Source organism: Colossoma macropomum, unplaced genomic scaffold (assembly GCF_904425465.1).
Source record: "Colossoma macropomum unplaced genomic scaffold, Colossoma_macropomum, whole genome shotgun sequence".
Taxonomy (NCBI): domain Eukaryota; kingdom Metazoa; phylum Chordata; class Actinopteri; order Characiformes; family Serrasalmidae; genus Colossoma; species Colossoma macropomum.
In genome coordinates, this window is record NW_023496051.1 from 161,788 (window position 1) to 181,220 (window position 19,433).

The 19,433-nt window shown below is 38.7% G+C and overlaps 1 protein-coding gene across 1 annotated transcript in view; it reads left to right on the forward strand.

Annotated features, from left to right (window-relative positions):
• The window catches only part of LOC118804556 (sialic acid-binding Ig-like lectin 12), a 92,329-nt gene extending 81,627 nt beyond the window's left edge, over window positions 1–10,702 (forward strand). The window contains exons 2-9 of the mRNA XM_036565055.1: window positions 1,468–1,803; window positions 3,268–3,492; window positions 5,448–5,798; window positions 5,891–6,115; window positions 6,258–6,527; window positions 8,643–8,730; window positions 9,592–9,655; window positions 10,466–10,702. Of these exons, the coding sequence (XP_036420948.1) occupies window positions 1,468–1,803; window positions 3,268–3,492; window positions 5,448–5,798; window positions 5,891–6,115; window positions 6,258–6,527; window positions 8,643–8,730; window positions 9,592–9,655; window positions 10,466–10,702 (1,796 nt within the window). The remainder of the gene's footprint in view (window positions 1–1,467; window positions 1,804–3,267; window positions 3,493–5,447; window positions 5,799–5,890; window positions 6,116–6,257; window positions 6,528–8,642; window positions 8,731–9,591; window positions 9,656–10,465) is intronic.
• Window positions 10,703–19,433: the final 8,731 nt, after the last annotated feature.

Genomic DNA, 19,433 nt, shown 5'->3' on the forward strand with positions numbered 1-19,433 from the left:
GTTCTGTTGACTATTTACTGTGAACACAATAAATGCAAATTTTGCATTCCCTGTGGGCGTCTGTTAAGTAACATGAGGTAAAGTTCTCCTCCAAATACACTGAGCAGTGACATTGGTTATCGTAGTGGCAGTTTCAAAAAAGCTTCACATAACTTAGAGGAAACAAGTTCTAAACTTTGCTCTCTCAGCTTGGCATGATGGGGGAGACTTAAATAGTGGGTGGAACTGGTCATGACCAACTTGGGCAGAAACTTGGGTAAAAATAATAAAAGTAATAAAAGAAATTTTAATCACACTTGAAAGTGTTTTGTGGTCTTGAATAAGAAAATAAAAAGGAAGAGACTGTGAACTGAAAGGGGAAGTGTGATGCCGCAAAGTGCACAAACACGTCTTCCGGCTCTCTGCTGGCTTGATCACAACTGAGGCTCTAAGTGTGGGGCGAGTAAGAGTGAGCAGAGTCACGATCAACTTCTCATAGATGAAAGAGTGACTCTGTCTGGTCGTTTATTTTAGTTAGGATTAATTCTTTGATACTTCATCAGTTAAATTTTGCCTAAATCTGTTATTTTCTAGACCTTCAAGAACCAGCAGTGTTTGAAGGGTGATGCTGTCATGACTCCCAGAACATCAGGGAATATCACAGCAGCAGTGATCCTCATATTACTGATAGGTAAACTTTTACATTTTATATTCATTTTGTAAACTTGAAAGTGTCTAAGATAGAAAAGCCCTTTAGTGTATCCTGTCATTTTAATTACAGTCTTTTTTTATTTAGAACATTTTAGAAACTTCAAATAGATCAAATGAATCAGTTTCCTGCTCCAGCACACCTGGTTCAGCTCGGTAGTTAACTGATAACTGCCAGGTTTATTAGGTGTGTTTGAGCAAGAAGGCTGGACACTGACCCTCCAGGACCAGAACTGAATACATCTGGACTGGACTGCTTGCAAACTAGCTTTAGAAAAAGAAAAAAACATGTCTTTAGTAGGAAGCTCTAGAACCAAGTAATAACTGCACCATTTTATCATTTGTTTAAGCGTTTTATATGTAAATTAGATCTTCTCTCTTATCAGCTTCTAAACTGTACAAAATTCCAACTAAATGACCTAAAACTGTAAAACTGTTTTTAACTGAGATGTTTTTTCTTTAAAATTTTGTAAATTTAAACTAGAAATGCTCATTGTCAGTGTCTAGCTATTGTACAAACTGTGCAGTTTTTAAGTTTTTTAAGATTAGGTCACTTCCTTTGTTGTTTTTAACACCACCAGCCAACTTCACACGTTGTGTTGATCATAGCGACAGCAGCAGTTCTCACTGTGGTCACTCTGTCAGTTGGAGCACAAGAGTTTCCCCCTCACTTCTGAACTTGTGTACGTGTGTGTGTGTGTGTATATGTGTGTGTGTGTGTGTGTGTGTGTGTGTGTGTGTACGTGTACGTGTACATGTACGTGTGTGTGTGTGTTTCAGGAGTTCAGGCTCAGCACAGTGTAACTCTCTCCTCTCAGAGTCTCTGTGCTGTTACTGGATCTGCAGTAAAAATCTCCTGTAAATATACAACAGCTAATTCCTCCAGAGTCAGAGAGAGAGAGTGGTATCAGCTCCAGAGCTCTGATGGAGAAGAACGAGTCCTGAGTAAAGATCCTCAATACTCAGCACGAGTTTCTGTAAGAACAGAGCAGAATGACTGTGATCTGACAGTGTGGGATGTGAGACTGAGAGACTCTGGAGTTTATAACTTCAGATTCAGAACATCAAGCAGTGACTGGATATCAGCTTCATCTGGAGTTAATCTGACTGTTACAGGTAAATAAACACACACTGATGCAGAGTTTCTGTCTTTTCAAATGAAGCCGGGTTTATACTACATGACTTTTACCCGGATTTTACCCCTGGTTCTCAGTCTGGCTCTGTCTTTGGCTGTAGTTTGCGTATTTTTGGATTTGTCAGTTCAGAGAAAAAAATCGAGCAGTGTGTGAGCAGTACAGACTCAGATCAGTACAGATTTTTTGCCTCCCAATTGAGTTTCAGACCAGTCACAGTATATCAGTTTTTTGACCTGACTCTGGATATAATCTAATAATGTACACTGGTCAGCAACTCAATCTGAAAGGATTCCTCCAACAGCCAATAAAAACTGAGGGAGTGAAAGAAGTAAACACAGCAAATAAATAAAGGAAAATGGTGAACAGACACTCACATGTGCAGTGAAGCTTTTTAAACAGGAATTCCACAAATTGTCCAAAATTTCTGAATAGTTCAGTTATTTGCCTGTAAAGAAAGTTATTCAGAGTGGTTTAATGTTGAATGTAGCATTGTGTAGCATGCATGGCTTTAAAAAATATGTTTTAGGACAAAACCTTATCTCGAAACTATCGTAAAACAGTGTTTCAGGCATCAGGCCATGTATGCGTAACCATTTTATGTAGTAGCTTTCTGAGAGGGAGCTTTTAGTTCCTTTTGTTCCTGGGCTCCCGAGTGGCGCAACCGTCTAAGCGTTAGCCCTATCATCAGGAGATCGTGAGTTCGATCCCTGGTGATGCTACAGCCATCCGTAGCTGGGAGTCCAAGAGAGCATAATTGGCCTTGCTCTCTCTGGGTGATGCTCAGCGCGATGCTAGTCTGTTAGCTGACGTAACAGATCTGGCGGTTGAGCAGCAGTTCGAAAAGATGTGGTGGCTGGTTTCACAGGTCTGGGAGGAAGCCTGTGTTAGCCTTCACCCTCCTAGCGTTGGTAGCATTGTGTGTGACTTGGGGAGTCCTAACTAGCGGGTGGAATTGGAAACGACTAAATTGGGGAGAAAATTGGGTTCAAAAAAAATTTTGTTCCTGTCACCACCAATGTGAACAATTGTGACTTGGTAAGTTTCTTCACAGCATTTCACATCAAACCACTCTGATGGACTTTATTTACATCTTAATGATTTACTGTGTGGAATCATGAAAAATTGGTGGAGTTTAAGATGCAAGCACGAGTGCATGTATATCAAAAACTACCACACTGGTCACATCTTTACATCCAGGACCCTCACCTAAAAATGTATTACCTGTTGCTTCTTTACTGTATCAGTGCAAACAGCAGTGAAAAACAGGAGAACACGTGTATTCAGTTCTGTTCAGCAAATGTTCAGCTGTGTAGTGCATGATCCCAGGTTGTTTAGTGTGTAATCTCCTATATTTCAGTTATCCACACTGTTAGGACTTTAAAAGTCATTTAGTGTATCCAAAACTTAAGATAATTTACAGAATTCTGGTATGTGTGATGTGTAGAGTTGCAGGTGGATGTGGATCGTGAAACTGCAGGACAGAGAAAGGTGAAACTGACCTGTAGTTCCACCTGCAGCTTCGGCAACAATCTGTTCTACTACTGGTTCAGAAATGGACAATACACAGCATCACATGAAGCCTCTGTTGTGCTAGACTCCACTCATTCATCTGATGAGGGCAGCTACTCCTGTAGGGTGTCTGACAGCTGGCACCGCTCTCCTGCAGTGTGTAAGTGAAGCCCAGCATCCTTAAAGAATTGCAAATCAGCAAGTTAATTTCAGGGTTTGTACGGGTCCTGGAAAACCTGGAAAGTCATGCAAAATAAATGAGCCAAAATCCAGTATCTAATTATTAGATCAATAAATGTACTTGAAAGTCATGGAAAATATTATCAAGAGTTTCTGTAATTATTTTTATTTCATGAAATACATTAATGCACATTAGTAAGTGATGTTAAATATTACCATTCTCTGACAGGATGGTAACCTTATGTTACCTTATGGTGTAGTCTAAATGCTTTTACACCCTGAACACAATGTATTTGTGTAATTTATTTGTGTGATTTATTCAAATGACTATAAATTCATTTGAGCACATGTATAACGGTGATATCTTGCACAACAAATGCGATTTTTGGACGGTGAAATTTTATTTGCCATCTGTTTGATGCGAACTGCCGATGATGTGACCAACCATGGTCGTTTCTGCTGTTGGCATGACGACAACCAAGATGATGAATTGTCTGCATACCAGCAACTGGTACATTTTCACAAATGAAAATTATGATCCAAGAATCTCCAACGTCAGAAAGACACCAAAAATGTAATTTGACATGACTGCACTGTAATTCAAGTATTAACTAAAGAATTAAATAATAAATAATCATTAAAAAAATAAATAAAACAAAATTACACTCTACAAGCACTCTGTTTCCTAAAGCAGCCTGTTGCTGTTGTTCAGAGAAACTTCTAATAGCCTATACAGAGCAATTGTTTGCTAAATTATTTTGTTACACATGTGGCCAATGAGGTGGTCTCCTTTCACTTTCCAAAATGGAAACCGCATGACAAAGCAACAATATATATATATATATATATATATATATATATATATATATATATATATATATATAAAAAAAACAAAACACGTGACACATCTGGTGTGTATAGTTTTAATGTGGAAAAAAACTGTGTTGTATTTTCATGACACTTTTTCATGCCTTTACATTAATGGCACATACTTCTGTCTTTCTATCTTTGTAAGCCGTTACTAATTTAAAATCATCAACATATTACACTTTAATTCAGGTTCATATCATTTTGCTGTGGATATTCAGTACTGGAGTACTTAACCTTTGGTCCTGGATTTTTGGGTTTTTTTTTTGTACTGGATAAGTCATTAAGAGTCCTTGAATTTGAAAATGGCTAAAGTTTATGAGCACTGTAATTTTGACAGTGGTTGCTCTCATAGAAAATGACTTGAAATTGCTTGAGTAATGCAAGCGATCCTCCATAATGCTCAAAAATCTCACTTAAATCTTTCACATTGGCTTTCAAAGGGGGAAAATATTTTACTTTAATTCAATGAGACCTGAAAGGTGTCAGTGCAGGTTGCTAAAGAATTTGCTAAACATTTACAAGATTGCAAAAGAAAATGAAAATGAGCAGCACCCGTAACCTGCACCAGATGAAGGAGGAGGGATTAAATCTACGTTTAAAAAATGCAGCTTAAAACATATTCTGTACTACAATATATTATTTTTCATGTAGTAAAGAAATTCAAAATATTGAAACATATTACATTTTTTAAATATCTCCTTGTGTCTAGATTAATATATCAATACACTGTATAAATTTACTAATATAACAATTTTTAATGACAAGTAATCCTAATCTTAAACTTTTGATCACTAGTAAATACAGCAGAACTATCTACGTCCACTTAACAGCAGTTGGTTCAGTTGAGATTCTGTTCTCCCTGCACGTTCCATGTTTTAGACCAATGATTCCTGTCTTCCCCTGTGTGAGGTTATCTAACTCATACCAGCTTTGTCCGAGGTGTAAAGGTCTGAATTTAGAAAGTAGCCCACCCAGTTTTCATGTTCTGGTATCACAGACTGTGGTTTTAGTTTAATTTTTTTAGTTTATTACATAGTTTTCAATGATCCAGTTTGTGTGTTTCAGGTATTTCTGCTAATTCAAATCAGAAGAGCTGCTGGAGTGTGACTTACTCCCCTAAAGCTATCTGTGCTCTGATTGGCTCATCAGTGGACATCCGCAGTTACTACACCTTCCCTGATAATCAGGTCACTAAATCAGTGTGGTTCATTAAAGAGCAGGCTGGTGCTGAGCCTGTGGATGTGAGAGAGGATGAGGAGTATCAGGGACGAGTGCAGTACGGACAGAGCTTCCAGAATGACTGTAGCATGAGAATCACTCACCTGAGAGAGAGAGACGCTCAAACATACAGATTCAGATTCTACACTGATGGAGGTGAATACACTGGAGAACCTGGAGTCACTCTGTCTGTCACAGGTAGAGCTGCATATCATCAAAAAAGGTTAATTTAGTGCGACAACATACTATAGATAAAAATAACAGTAAACATGTTTTAAAACTTCCTGCAGATCTGAAGGTTACAGTGTCAGACACAGACAGTGGAGGAAAGAAACTGAGCTGTAACAGCACCTGCACTCTGCCTAACTACCACACTTACATCTGGTACAAGAATGGGCAGCCTGTGTCTGACCAGTCCCTAAACAGTACAGGACTGTATCTGTATGTCAGTGCTGTGGGTGCAGACCGCTACTCCTGTGCTGTAGCATATGAGAAGCTCCGCTCTCCTGCTGTCTGTAAGAACTTCACTTTAAACTTCACTCAATCTGTCATCTATCAGTGTTTTCACTGCTTCAGATTTTTCAGGCTGTGTGGCTCAAACAAGATACCAAACAACTTAAAAAGCACTTGTATGTAAGAATGTGCTTTTCTTTATAGACTCTCCTAGAAACACTAGTGTGGTGATCATTCCCTCTGGAGAGAAAGTGGAGGGAGATTCAGTGACTCTGAGCTGCATCAGTGATGCAAACCCTCCTGTTCTCATCTACTCCTGGTTTAATCAGAGAGCAGCTGCAGACGCACCACTGACAACAGGCCAGAATTACACCATCACCAACATCAGCTCCCAGCACAGTGGACTCTACTACTGCACCGCTCACAACCAGCTAGGACAGCAGAGCTCAACACCCACCCGTCTGAATGTGTTACGTAAGTACCACATAGTTTCAGTCCCACATGTTTTTTTGTTTAACTGAGAACAGTAATATTTCTGTATGCTACATTTTTCTTACATTTTATTTTTTCACTTGTGGTCCACTTATAACATTTGTGTGATTTACTGTACCAAAAACCTGGGCCATTAAGGCAGGATGCACATGCAGAGTAGCTTTATTTGGGGCAAACAAACACAAGCAGGAGCTCAGTGCACAGGCAAGCAGCACACAACAGTCCAAGTAAAGTCTCCCCAGAGTGGGGACACTGTGACATCTCTTTTAAGACCTGCCAACCTTGGGAAAATATTTTGAGTAGCACAAGTGTACTGCTTAGTTCACTTTCCTTTGTACCACTTCACTTAGCACACATTTCCCCACTCATTACCATATAATTTAGTTATTCAGCATGTGAATTCGATATGAAGAAAACAATACAATTATATATTCTTGAGAAGAACTCATTTAATAAAAGTCATATTTACATTTAGGAATAGACAGCTGTTTGTGGGCATGTGTAAAATCTGATGTCAGTTTAGAGGAAGTTGAATCCCTAGTTTTTGACTTGCAGGGAGCATTTTTACATACGTTCACTTCAAATTTTGGAACTTTGACCATGTCTTCTGCTCTCTCTCTCTCTCTCTCTCTCTCTCTCTCTCTCTCTCTCTCTGTCTCTCTCTCTCTCTCTCTCTCAGTGTCCTCCTCATCTGACATGTTTCTAGGTAACTTTCTAGGTAATGTTATTTCTGCAGCATGTGCCCTCGCTTTTTTCATTCTGACATCTGCTCCTCTTATTGCAATTACAGGTTTGGCTGCAATAATAATTGTGAATACAGCACTATGAGTCATGTTTAGCACTCTGTGACACACGGGCAGTGTAATTTTGCCAACTAAAATGCCTGTTAAACAAGCAAAAGCTTGCAAATTACGTAACGTTAGGCTAATCTTATTAACGTTAAATATTTTCCCAAGGTTGGCTGGTCTGTATTAACATTAATTCACAGTTTCAACTTTCTACATCCACCCCCGGCCCATTTACCTTTCTAAAAAAAACTTAAAAGCACCATCCACCCTTGTAAAACCAGCCAGACAGAGCGAGGAGAGGGGAATGAATGGGCTGTAGCCTATTTTCTAATGCATTATTAGATCGTTTATTTAAGGTGGAAAAAGTCAGGAGAATGCTCTGCACTCTTTTATTGGTTTATAACACTGGGTTTGTCTGATACATTAACGAGATGTTCGGCTTCCAACAAAATCAACATTTGGTTTATTCCACCACAGCGGTCGACAGCAGAATTTGGGAAAATTGAACGTATGATGGAGCATTCCGCTCATCACTGTGGTTTGTGGTGGCAGAATATTCCCTTGCAGCTCCGTTGAAAATAATGGAACGTCCTGTTTGCTGTCGTCTGTCTACCACAAACATGTGAACACAGTATTAGATTTACTACCGCACGTGCAATTGAACGCACAGGCATTACCGGCTTTTTGCTGAGCTTAAATGCATACCTGCTATACAACATGCATACAGGTTGGCAGGTCTGAGCAAGGCTTTAATACACACTCAGTTCACTCATTTCCAGACATTAGCATATTACATTTTGCTGAATTTTTTAAAGGGGGTATGAACATTATAATTCTACATGCTTTGTGTTTTTGGACAGTTCAGTGACTTGTTGAGTCTATTTTGTTCAGACCCTCCCAGATCAACAAATGTATCTGGAGACTCGGACACGTTGGTGTGTGTCAGTGACTCAAACCCTGCCAGCTCTTACACCTGGTTCAAGAAGACAGGAAGTGATGTCATACTGATTGGAAACTCCAGCAGATTAACTTTACCAGCTGGAGAAGTGGGACTTTTCTTCTGTAAAGCAGAGAACAGATTTGGATCATACAACTCATCAGAATGGCCAGTTACAGCATGTATGTTATTTGCTGAATTCTTTAGATTTTTGCAGTTTGCAATGAACAAAAACAAATATTACTGATAATAATGCCAGTTTTGGATCAGTTTTATGCAGCATCTCTTCTTGCTTCCACATTCCTCTGTATATCGACTGCAATACTTCAGTGACATTCCCCCCACCTTTGTGACATGTTGATGTTTCTGCAGTTGCAGATTACACAGCCGTGAAATATGCAGCTTTTGGGGTCACTGTGGTTCTGCTTCTGATATTCATCACTATCTGTCTGTGCATGAGGTAAGATGCTGAAACCACATTTAAGATATTACACAGTCTGATTTAGGGCTGGGCGATAAAACGATAATGATAATTATAGCGATATAACTTTTCCTGAATAGAGTGATACAACATGTTCGGTAAATTTTCGATATAATACACCATTCTCACACTTGCACGTTCTAGCGACAGCCCTGGTGGTGAGAGGCATTGGAGAGCGAGAAAACGCTATCTTCCCAGACTAGCTGTTTTTAACAGCTGGCTAACTTGAAGCAGCGCTCCGTCACTCACATAGCACGGCGAACTGATGATACTGTAGATCAAACACAAAAGCACCGCTTTCAGTTTAAACGTACCTGAAAGGAGGACTCCATTTGATTGGTGTTGATATATTGCGGTTCACTCCTCAAACTACTATGATATTATAGAGAAACCCAGTCGTCGCTAGCTGGTGTTTGAATACTGTGATATGCTCTGACATGGATGTGGTAGGAGTGATGGCAGTAAGGCGGTGTGATCCATCACTGACGTGCCGAATCAGCTAATATTTGCTGTTCGTACTAACGTTGACGTTGTTGAGAAACTAAACAGTTTAGCACTGTTTTTGGCCACTTGTTTAGCATTTGTAATGGGAAAGCCGAGTGCTCGTCACAAGACAGCTAAAAATAATCTGTTTTCTTTCTTAAATTATGACTATTAAAAAAACTGCAGCCATGCTTTTCCAGCTGATAAAAACAGCGAATCAGACACTTTCTCCCACTGTCCAATGACAGATTTGTGAAGTGTTCCACTGTTTGGTGAGTGTTTGTCATGTTCTGACATGAATGACTATGAATTTTGCTTATCGTGATAACATTTTTGTATCTGTATATATTCCAACAGGAGACGAGCAGCAGCTTCCAGCAGCAGGAGTGAAGAGGACAGCAGAAATGTGACTTTTACTGAGGTACGTCTAATCAAGCATGTGCACAGACAGACCCCAGAATGTCTGTCTGTCCCAGACTGCACCAGTGCCCTTTTGTATATTGTATTACTTCCACCATTGTTTGAGATGTCTTTTGGTTGGGCCCAATTGACTCAGCCTCGCCATGAGCACAGAGCTTGTAGGTCGGTCAGATTCTATGGGCTTCATCCTCTTGCATGCTGTGCAGTGTTGAGCACCTATGAAAATTTCAAAATTAGTCAGCTCCAACTTGCTACAGATGCCCGCATCCACATCTGTTGAAATTGTAAGCACAGATAATCTCTTAATAAGAAAACAACATATTTCATAATATGGCTATTTTGAACAACAACTAAAAATAATGTGACTGTATGGGGCAGTAATAACTTCCTAAACTTTTTTTTTAAATCAGTAGTGTAGTGGATAACACCACAACCCTGAATCCTGGAAATTAGGGTTCAGTTCCCCACCCAGGCAGAAGTGCAAAAATTAAACATTGCTTTTGGGCTCCCACAGTTGATGGTATACTTCAAACAAAAAAGACAACTTGACACAAAACATGCTTCATGTGACTGGTTGACATGTCACACATTTGGCCATGTCCCCACACGGAGTGGGCCTATAGCAGTGTGGAGTGTCAAACACTTACACCAAGTTCTTTTTAAAAATACTTACAACAGCAGATTTGGCTGTAGTTTGATTTCATGTAGTTCGTTTGTCATTTGAAGTGAACTGCCAGCTTAACCAAATTTTTTTGGTTACAGTATCTCATTATGTGTGTATCTCTCTTTCTCTCTCTCTCTTTTTTCTCAGTATGCCTCTGTTCCTGTGTATGATCAAGTCTCAGACCTGGCCATGACCTCTGACCCCACAAAGACAGCAGCCTCAGATGATCGGGATGAAGTTCAGTACTCCAGCATTCAGTTCACACGCTCTCACGCACAGGAAGTGCCTCTCTACTCTACTGTCCATCGGTCAGGCGCTCTTAAACAAGAAGAGGAAGTAGAGTACAGCACAGTGAAACTCTCCAAACCAAGAGCTGTTCAGTAGGTGAGGAAGCAAATGGATCAGTTATGCATGCCTTGAACACACACACACACACACACACACACACACACACACACACACACACAAAGAATGACACCTCAATTCTAGCAAATCCAGTTATTTCTACCTTCTTTCAAGAAAAGAATTCTTGAGAGTATAAGTCTGTACAAGGTGAGGTCACCCACAGGTCCCACGTAGTCTGCTAAATAATTAGTGGGTGGGATTCATTTTGAGACACCGTGGGTGAGGGTCATAGTCGGTAAACAGCCAACATGTTGCAGGCTTGTGCATATGGGTATGGTGGCAGGCTGAGTGGGGTGGACTGTTGTTGCCTCTTTGTCTAAATGGACATGTAGGCAAGAAATAAATTGCAAATTTGCCACAGAGACAAATACATTATTATGAATATTGAACCTCTAAATCCTCTAAAGAACTTGTACACAAATTCTAATGAGCCTGTTTTGGTTTTCTATTTGGTTAAATTTTAAGATTTCCTTAGCTGTATAGTTTTAAATTTCATATGAAACATGAGAAATATGTTTAATAAAAAAGTTGTTGAAATGTTGAATATGTATTTCCCCAATGTATGTAGGATAGTCACAAAACGATTCTGGGTTTGCGGAGGTTTTCTCTCTTTCCTGCTCATAGAAGCTAATAGCGCACCCTTACTGAGAAACTTTGGCTTGCTAAATATGAGTAGGAAGTGAGGTAGGTGTTTCTGATAAAAATGAGGGGCTCCCGAGTGGCGCAACCGTCTAAGTGTTGGCCCTATCATCAGGAGATTGTAGAGTTCGACCCTGGTGATTCTATAGCCATCCGTAGCCGGGAGTCCAAGAGAGCACAATTGGCCCGATCTCTGGGTGGGAAAGATGGCCCCCCCATCACTCAACACAATGCTAGTCAGCGCAGGCGTCTGTTAGCTGACGTATCAGAACTGACGGTTGGCGCTTTCCTCCGAGCGCGTTCAGCTGTCCAATGACGTTGCGTGAGCGGCAGTTCGAAAAGAAGCGGTAGCTGGCTTCACAGGTCTCGGAGGAAGCCTGTGTTAGCCTTCACCCTCCTAGCGTTGATAGTATCGTGTGATTGGGGGAGTCCTAACTTGTGGAATTGGAGATGACTAAATTGGGGAGAAAATTCAGTAAAAATAAAAAAAAACAAAATGGCCAATTAATGTAGATTCAAACTAAAGAGGTTTTGGGTCTTACTACGTCTTCAGTGCCTTTAGATATGGAACATTATTGTACAGTATTCCATTACAATTTACATTAACTCCCTATTGCTCCATACTAACTTTAGGCTTTTATTTTATTTTTCTATTTTAAAATGTTAAGTAGTTGAAAAATACAGATGTGGCTTTTCCCCAGGGAATGTGAATGTAGTGTACTTTAAAACTCATTTGAGGTACACAGTGGGACCATTTTTGTACTTTTGAGGGTTCATTTGCATTGTTTCTAACTTCATGAACAAAAATGTGCCTCTACAGTAAATTTTTGTTCTGACAGTGTGAAGTGCATAAACCAGTTAAAGCATTTTTATTTCAGCATATCAAAAAAAAAACAAATAAACAAATAAAACAAATACACATTTCTCAACACTTTCTCTAAGAACATTGGTGATATGTTCTCAACATTTATATTTTCGCAGGAATAGTGAGACTTCAATTTATAGCACAGTACAAACATGAGAAGAGGAAACTACACCAACCATCAAGCTCCATCCTCTCCAACACAGCAACCATATTATAATGAGCAAAGTTTGACTGCTCTTCTGTCCTCATCAGTCTTTTATTTGGCATTTTGAAGTATTATGTTGATAAATAAGTGTTAAAACTTAAATGATTCAGATTATCTTGGGGAATCTCTTGTACGTCACCTTATATGTAAATCTTGTTGTGTAACCTTGTGTTATTGATTTAGATTATTTTAGATACCTTTTCTTACCTTCGTTTGTTCTTTATTAAACGCACATTTTTCATTTAGTGTAATGCTTTGGGGGCCACCAGAATAAATGTTAGTGAATGTTTAGTCTATTCTGTACTGTGTGTGAGATTGTGAGTACTCTTTTTTTCATAACTGTAAATATTGTAAACCTACAGTATACATTTCATCTGCTTTCACCTTTTACAGAAAACATATCACCGTAAGTAATTTTATGCTTCATTTGTCAACAGATTGATTCTGTAAGTAGTTTATATAAAAAAAAAAACAATAAAACATCTGTAGCAACTACAAACATTTTCATATCTTTGCGTCTCACCTGCTGTTGATCTGCTGTTTATCTTTCATTCAGTCTTTAATCAATGACTGCTAAAAGCTGACTCCAATAATTTAGCATGATAGAAATTATGAGTTTGCACCAATATATTACTGGACAACAAAGGTATTGTTGTAATCCCGGTCATTTTTAATGTTTTTTTCAGATTGTTTATTAATTTTTTGGAAGGAGGCAGTTGCTGAAAGCAGAAATTGCATTCATTAAGACACATTATAGGTCTTGGAACTTCTAACAATTGCAATAACTTGTTAGAAGTGCAGCACTAGGCAAAGACAGGCAGCCACCTAGTGCTCCCATGAGCCAAGGGCCCTATGAAAATACAAATTAGGGGGCAGATTTACTAACATTTTCATGTTTAAAAATGGCCCCTGCGATTTATTAAAAAATACCCTGTAATAAGTTGAAAGAGGTGGAGCTGCTTTTTTGTACATTTGCTTCACTGCATATGCATTTATAGGGTGTTCCTCTCTTACAGAGATTCTGTAACATACTGGAAAGAGATTATTATAATGATGAAAAGTTTCAAACCTCTATGTTGGCTGGACCCTAATATCTTTTGAAGATTCTAAAGAAAAAATTGGCTTTTGAAAGTAACTTTTTCGGAGATGTTGAAGTTCATAGTTTTAGAAACTATGACCACTATTGAACAAATGGCTATAAATAACCCCTTCACAAAAAAAATCTAATAACTCATCTATATTAAAAATGTGCAAATGTATAAAGAATCCTCAGGTTATAAAAGACTGCCATGGTGCCAAGGATCTCCAGGTCGAAGTTACAGAACAGGAGTACAGTTCTGTTTGCACTCAGGCACAAATCTTACCTGCATAAAATGTCATATGTTCACTATATTGCCAAAAGTATTCAGTCACCCATCCAAATCATTGAATACAGCTGTTCTAATCACTTCTATGGCCACAGGTTTATAAAACCAAGCACCTAGGCATGCAGACTGCTTCTACAAACATTAGTGAAAGAATGAGTTGCTCTCAGGAGCTCAGTGAATTCCAGTGTGGTACAGTGATAGGATGCCACCATTCTAAGTCCAGTCGTGAAATTTCCTTGCTACTAAATATTCCACAGTCAACTGTCAGTGGTATTAGAACAAAGTGGAAGCGATTGGGAACGACAGCAACTCAGCCACGAAGTGTTTGGCCACGTAAAATGACACAGCGGGGTCAGCAGATGCTGAGACGCATAGTGTGCAGAGGTCGCCAACTTTCTGCAGAGACAATCACTACAGACCTCCAAACTTCATGTGGCCTTCAGATTAGCTCAAGAACAGTGTAGAGAGCTTAATGGAATGGGTTTCCATGGCTGAGCAGCTGCATCTAAGCCATTGCGCTTACATCACCAAGCGCAATGCAAAGCGTCGAATACAGTGGTGTAAAGTGCCGCCACTGGACTCTAGAGCAGTGGAGACGTGTTCTCTGGAGTGACGAATCACACTTCTCCATCTGGCAATCCGATGGACGAGTCTGGGTCTGGAGGGGGGATTATGGTGTGGGGTTGTTTTTCAGGAGTTGGGCTCGGCCCCTTAGTTCCAGTGAAAGGATGCTTTTTTAATGCTTCAGTGGACCAAGAGATTTTGGACAATTTCATGCCCCCAACTTTGTGGGAACAGTTTGCGGACGGCCTCTTCCTGTTCCAACATGACTGTGCACCAGTGCACAAAGCAAGGTCCATAAAGACATGGATGAGCGAGTTTGGTGTGGAAGAAATTGACTGGCCTGCACAGAGTCCTGACCTCAACCCAATAGAACACGTTTGGGATGAATTAGAGCGGAGACTGTGAGCCAGGCCTTCTCATCCAACATCAGTGTCTGACCTCACAAATGCGCTTCTGGAGGAATGGTCAAAAATTCCCATAAACACTCCTAAACTTTGTGGAAAGCCTTCCCAGAAGAGTTGAAGCTGTTATAGCTGCAAAGGGTGGGCCGACATCATATTAAACCCTATGGATTAAGAATGGGATGTCACTCAAGTTCATATGCGTGTGAAGGCAGACGAGCGAATACTTTTGGCAATATAATGTATAAGGGGACCCTGTTGCATTGTATTTGGGAGTGTGTTTTTGCAAAATTTTTGAACGAAGTAAGTAGCACAATCTCCAAACTTATTGGTAATGAAATTCGAGTATGCCTTAATATATTTTGGGTCTTATCCCATTAACATTGTCATGAATAAACTACATATCCATAAATACTGACTTATCAAGACTACTGGATTGGATTGTTGGATTTTAGAAGGAACTTCCTTGTAACACCCACATGCGGCCAACTGAAGGGGAGGAATGTGTTCATGTGCATCAACGCACCAGAGCAATATAAATGCAGTGTTACTCAGCCTGATTTTAACACAAAACACAGAAAATAGGGCAGGATTTGATTATATAATTCACGCAGCATCGCAGTTCCGTATGTCTTGATGTGTGTTCTTTTCATCTGTGAAAATCAGAGTGTGAGTAGGCCTTAAGTCCTATAGGCAAAAGTCAGAAGGTCTGTATTTCCATCTAGCATTTGAACGGGGAACTGCAGGGTCCCATGATCAAGGGGCCTCACACAGGGCTGCAGCAGCCCTTAACTCACAAAATATGGCTCATATGTTTTACATCACTGATCAGCTCTCAGGACCGGCTACTGATCACCAATCGCATATTTGGGCTGAACATTGACCCATACCGATACATAGACGATCAATCCTTCCATCTCTTCTCTCTCTCTCTTTTTGTCATTGTGTGTCATAGCTGTTCTGTTTAATTTTAACTGTCAAAAGAAGTGAAAGTACATTTCTAATTGTGTATGAAATAATTAGTATGTTTAGCAAAGGAATACATAACAGTAAAGACAACTGCTGTTATTGCTGACGATTTTATTGATAGAAATGTTGTATACAGGTATCAGTGAATTTGCAGGCTGTGAATGTAATGCTTACTGTTTATAGAAGTTGACACCTAAACTAACTTTCAGGTAGCTAAAGGCAATAGGGCTGTCACCAAAAAAAAATAATAATAATATTAATAAAATAAAAAATTGAGTGATCTGCTCAAAACTTTGACTCTTAATCAAGTATTTTTTTTTTTAAATACAGATATAAACAGTAAGACTTTATTGAAAACAGATAAACTAGGAAGCTTCATATAATCATCTAACCATGAAATGCATGTAATTTAATGTAAACCTTGTTCTTTACACAGCACACAGAAAGATGTTTTATTTTAGTTTTGTTTGTACAGTTTATTTCCAATAATGTAGCCCAATCAATTCCAATTAACTACTTATTTACTCTTACTTGAGTAATTTTCTTAACTAATACTTTTACTTGTATTGAGGCAAATTATCACTAAGTCACATTACTTTTACTTAAGTGGGGATTTTCAGTATTCTTTCCACCCCTAAATCTCAGTGACAAGATAAATTTACAGTCCAGTTCAGTTCAGAGTACTTTATTAATCCCAAAAAAACATTGTGTGTAAATTTCATGTTGAAAAGTAATGATCCCAAAATGACTTGGAAAAAAGTCTGGTTCCATTGGCTTACACTAAAGGTAAACCAGGTATTTTCCTTCTCCTGTAAAGTTACCATTTTGGAGATATGAGCTTTTCTTCTGACAACAGCGATATATATATATATATATATAATTCCTTTTGCTTTCTTAGCTACTTGTTGTTTCAGCCCAGATCTCTCTACTGGACTCCAATTATCTTTGAACAGATTTTTACAATACCATTCATATTCTTGTCCCTCACCGACAGCCCATTAAACCAACAAATAAACGAGAAAGTTAAAACGCTTTCAATAAATAACTGATAAAAATTGCACAACACCATATTACAAACATGAAAAGAGTACAGCTTACGCAGTAAATGAGTTCTTTGTTGACGCTTCTTAACAGCCAGCACTGTGTTTGCATCAAATTTAAGTTGGGAGTCAAATACTGTTCCTAAGTACTTACACAATTTGTACCTCTTTTCCATATATGATACTTGCTTTTAGTTCCTTTTTATTTTGCCTGAAATCAATGATTAATTCCTTAGTTTTTGACACATTAAGGTCAAGAAAGTTCTCATCACACTATGTAACAAAAGCAGGTAGGGCACAACTATTATCTGACTCTGAACCCTTAAGAAGAGACAATAATACGGTATTGTCTGTGTCGATAGATCCCCGACATACAAAACACACAAAGAAAACACATCAAAACACATAAAAAACAGCCTGGAAGGGCTAAACACATTACGTAAATCTAAGGGAGTGAACCGCTTATTCTGACTCTTTAAAGCTTTATTTCAAAACATTGTATCAATGCTAGGTCCACTTTACAATAAACACCTGATCAGTAATGTCTAATTCTTCATTTAGCACACAACTACTTTGGAATCAGACTCAAAAGAAGCACAAACCTCACTCTGTCTTGGTTTGTACATGAGCCTATGCGAGAGACTAGGTATACATTTGTGTGTGTTATACAGCAGGATTTCCATAAACACCAGCATCTGGATAGCGGATCAACCTTAAAATGGATATCCATGTGAGGTTATTGCATAGTGTCATAATATAGCGTACACATGGGGAAACAGATGGGGTAATAACAGACGTTACTTTGAAATTTGAGTTGAGAATGAATTACTTGTACTTTGTGAAGAAATAAGGATGGTCATAGGATGTCCATCATAGGTGAGAGGCAGAACAGGGTGGTCCAGCACGGCTGGGAAGACACTGACACTGACAATAAACAAGAATTTCTGAAATAATGTATTTAAATTCTTTATTTGTTTTGCACAGTTCAAGCCCAGTGGTACAACAAGCCTGAAGTGAAATTACATACGTGGCAAGAAGGTGTGAAATAATGCAAAAATGAAAGCATAAAATATAAAAAAAAAAAAAACTTGACTACCAGAAATCTGTAGACCCCAAAAGGAAACAGTATATAGGCTATTTAAACCAGAAAACCATTTAAATCTAACACCCTACAGCGTTCTTGAAGGTTTCGTCACATGCACTTTTTTTAGCCAATCGTGAGTGTCTGTTAGGTCAGTCTACAGAATTGTACAGTCAACATTCTTCTTCAAGCATGAATGGAAGCTTTGTTTTCAGTTTAAAGCTGTAAAACACAATATACACTTACATATAACAAACTAACATGATTTCAATAATGAGCAATGTTGTTGAAGAGTGACAATATAACGTCTCTATTGAATCAACTCTTTCAGTTCAATACATACAGGTCTCAAACAACACATCCAGCAGAATGAAGCAAATAAATAACTCTATTTACTGATTAAATTGCATGAAATGTAACAAAATTCAATGAGCAATCCCACAATGAGGGCTTCCCTGATAATATTGCCTCCTCTTTGACTCAAAATCGATAGCAGAGAGGAAAAGCACAATTAGTAGCTCCCGGCTAGTGCGTTATCATAAAAAAGCTAAAAGTGAAAATGGAAACATTTATTAACAAAAGGTACATTTTTAGGCACTCTTTATACAACCTCATTTCCAAAAGAGTTGGGTTGCTGTGCAGAATGTAAATAAAAATAGAATGCAATGATATGCAAATCATACAAACCCTATATTTAATTGAAAATGGTACAAAGATGACATATCAAATGTTGAAACTGAGTTTTTTTGAAAAATAAATGCCCATTTTGAATTTGATGGCAGCATCGTGTTCTGTACGCCCACAGTCCTTCACAGAGTGGTGAACCCCTCCCCATCCTTAATTCTGAAAGACTGAGCCCCTCTGAGATACTCTTTTATACCCAGTCATGTTACTGACCTGTTGCCAATTGATATGTTGTTTTTGTACTATTTCCAAATAAGTATAGGGTTTAAATGATTTGCACATCATTGCATTTTGCACAGCACCCAACTGCTATATTACAAATTATTGAATTGAGACACCACAGTATCATATCAAAGTGAATTACAAATTTTGTGAATTGTTACAATCCCTACTATGTTATGTTGTCTGTTTATGCACTTAAACTTTATTCTTTTAGACAGAAAACTGTCAGCAATTCACTATCTGGCCACCAGAGGACTCCCTCTCCCGAGTACTAGCCCTGTTCCAAAAATTAAGCCACCTGTACCTTATCATCTCTCTAATCAGTCACACCTTAAATACTCCTCCCATTCAGCCAGTCTGTGCAAAGTGTTGTTAGTTCTTTTTAGTCTGACTACTGGGTGTTTGTTTTGTCTGTCTTGCTGGTGTTTTGAACCTCTGTCTGATCTTTTGGAATCTGATTTTGCTTTTTGTCCCTTTTGCTGTGTCTGCCTGGCCTTTTGGACTGATTTCTCTGTTACAACCTTTTTTGCTTTGCTTTTTTGACCATGAGTTTTGGACAGCCTTGTTAATAAATCTGCACATGGATTTTTCACAAGATTCTGAGTCTGCTTTGTCACAAAAGCCCTGTCTTTTTACTCAAGATCAGATTGTAGACTCAATGTAGGCTCACAAA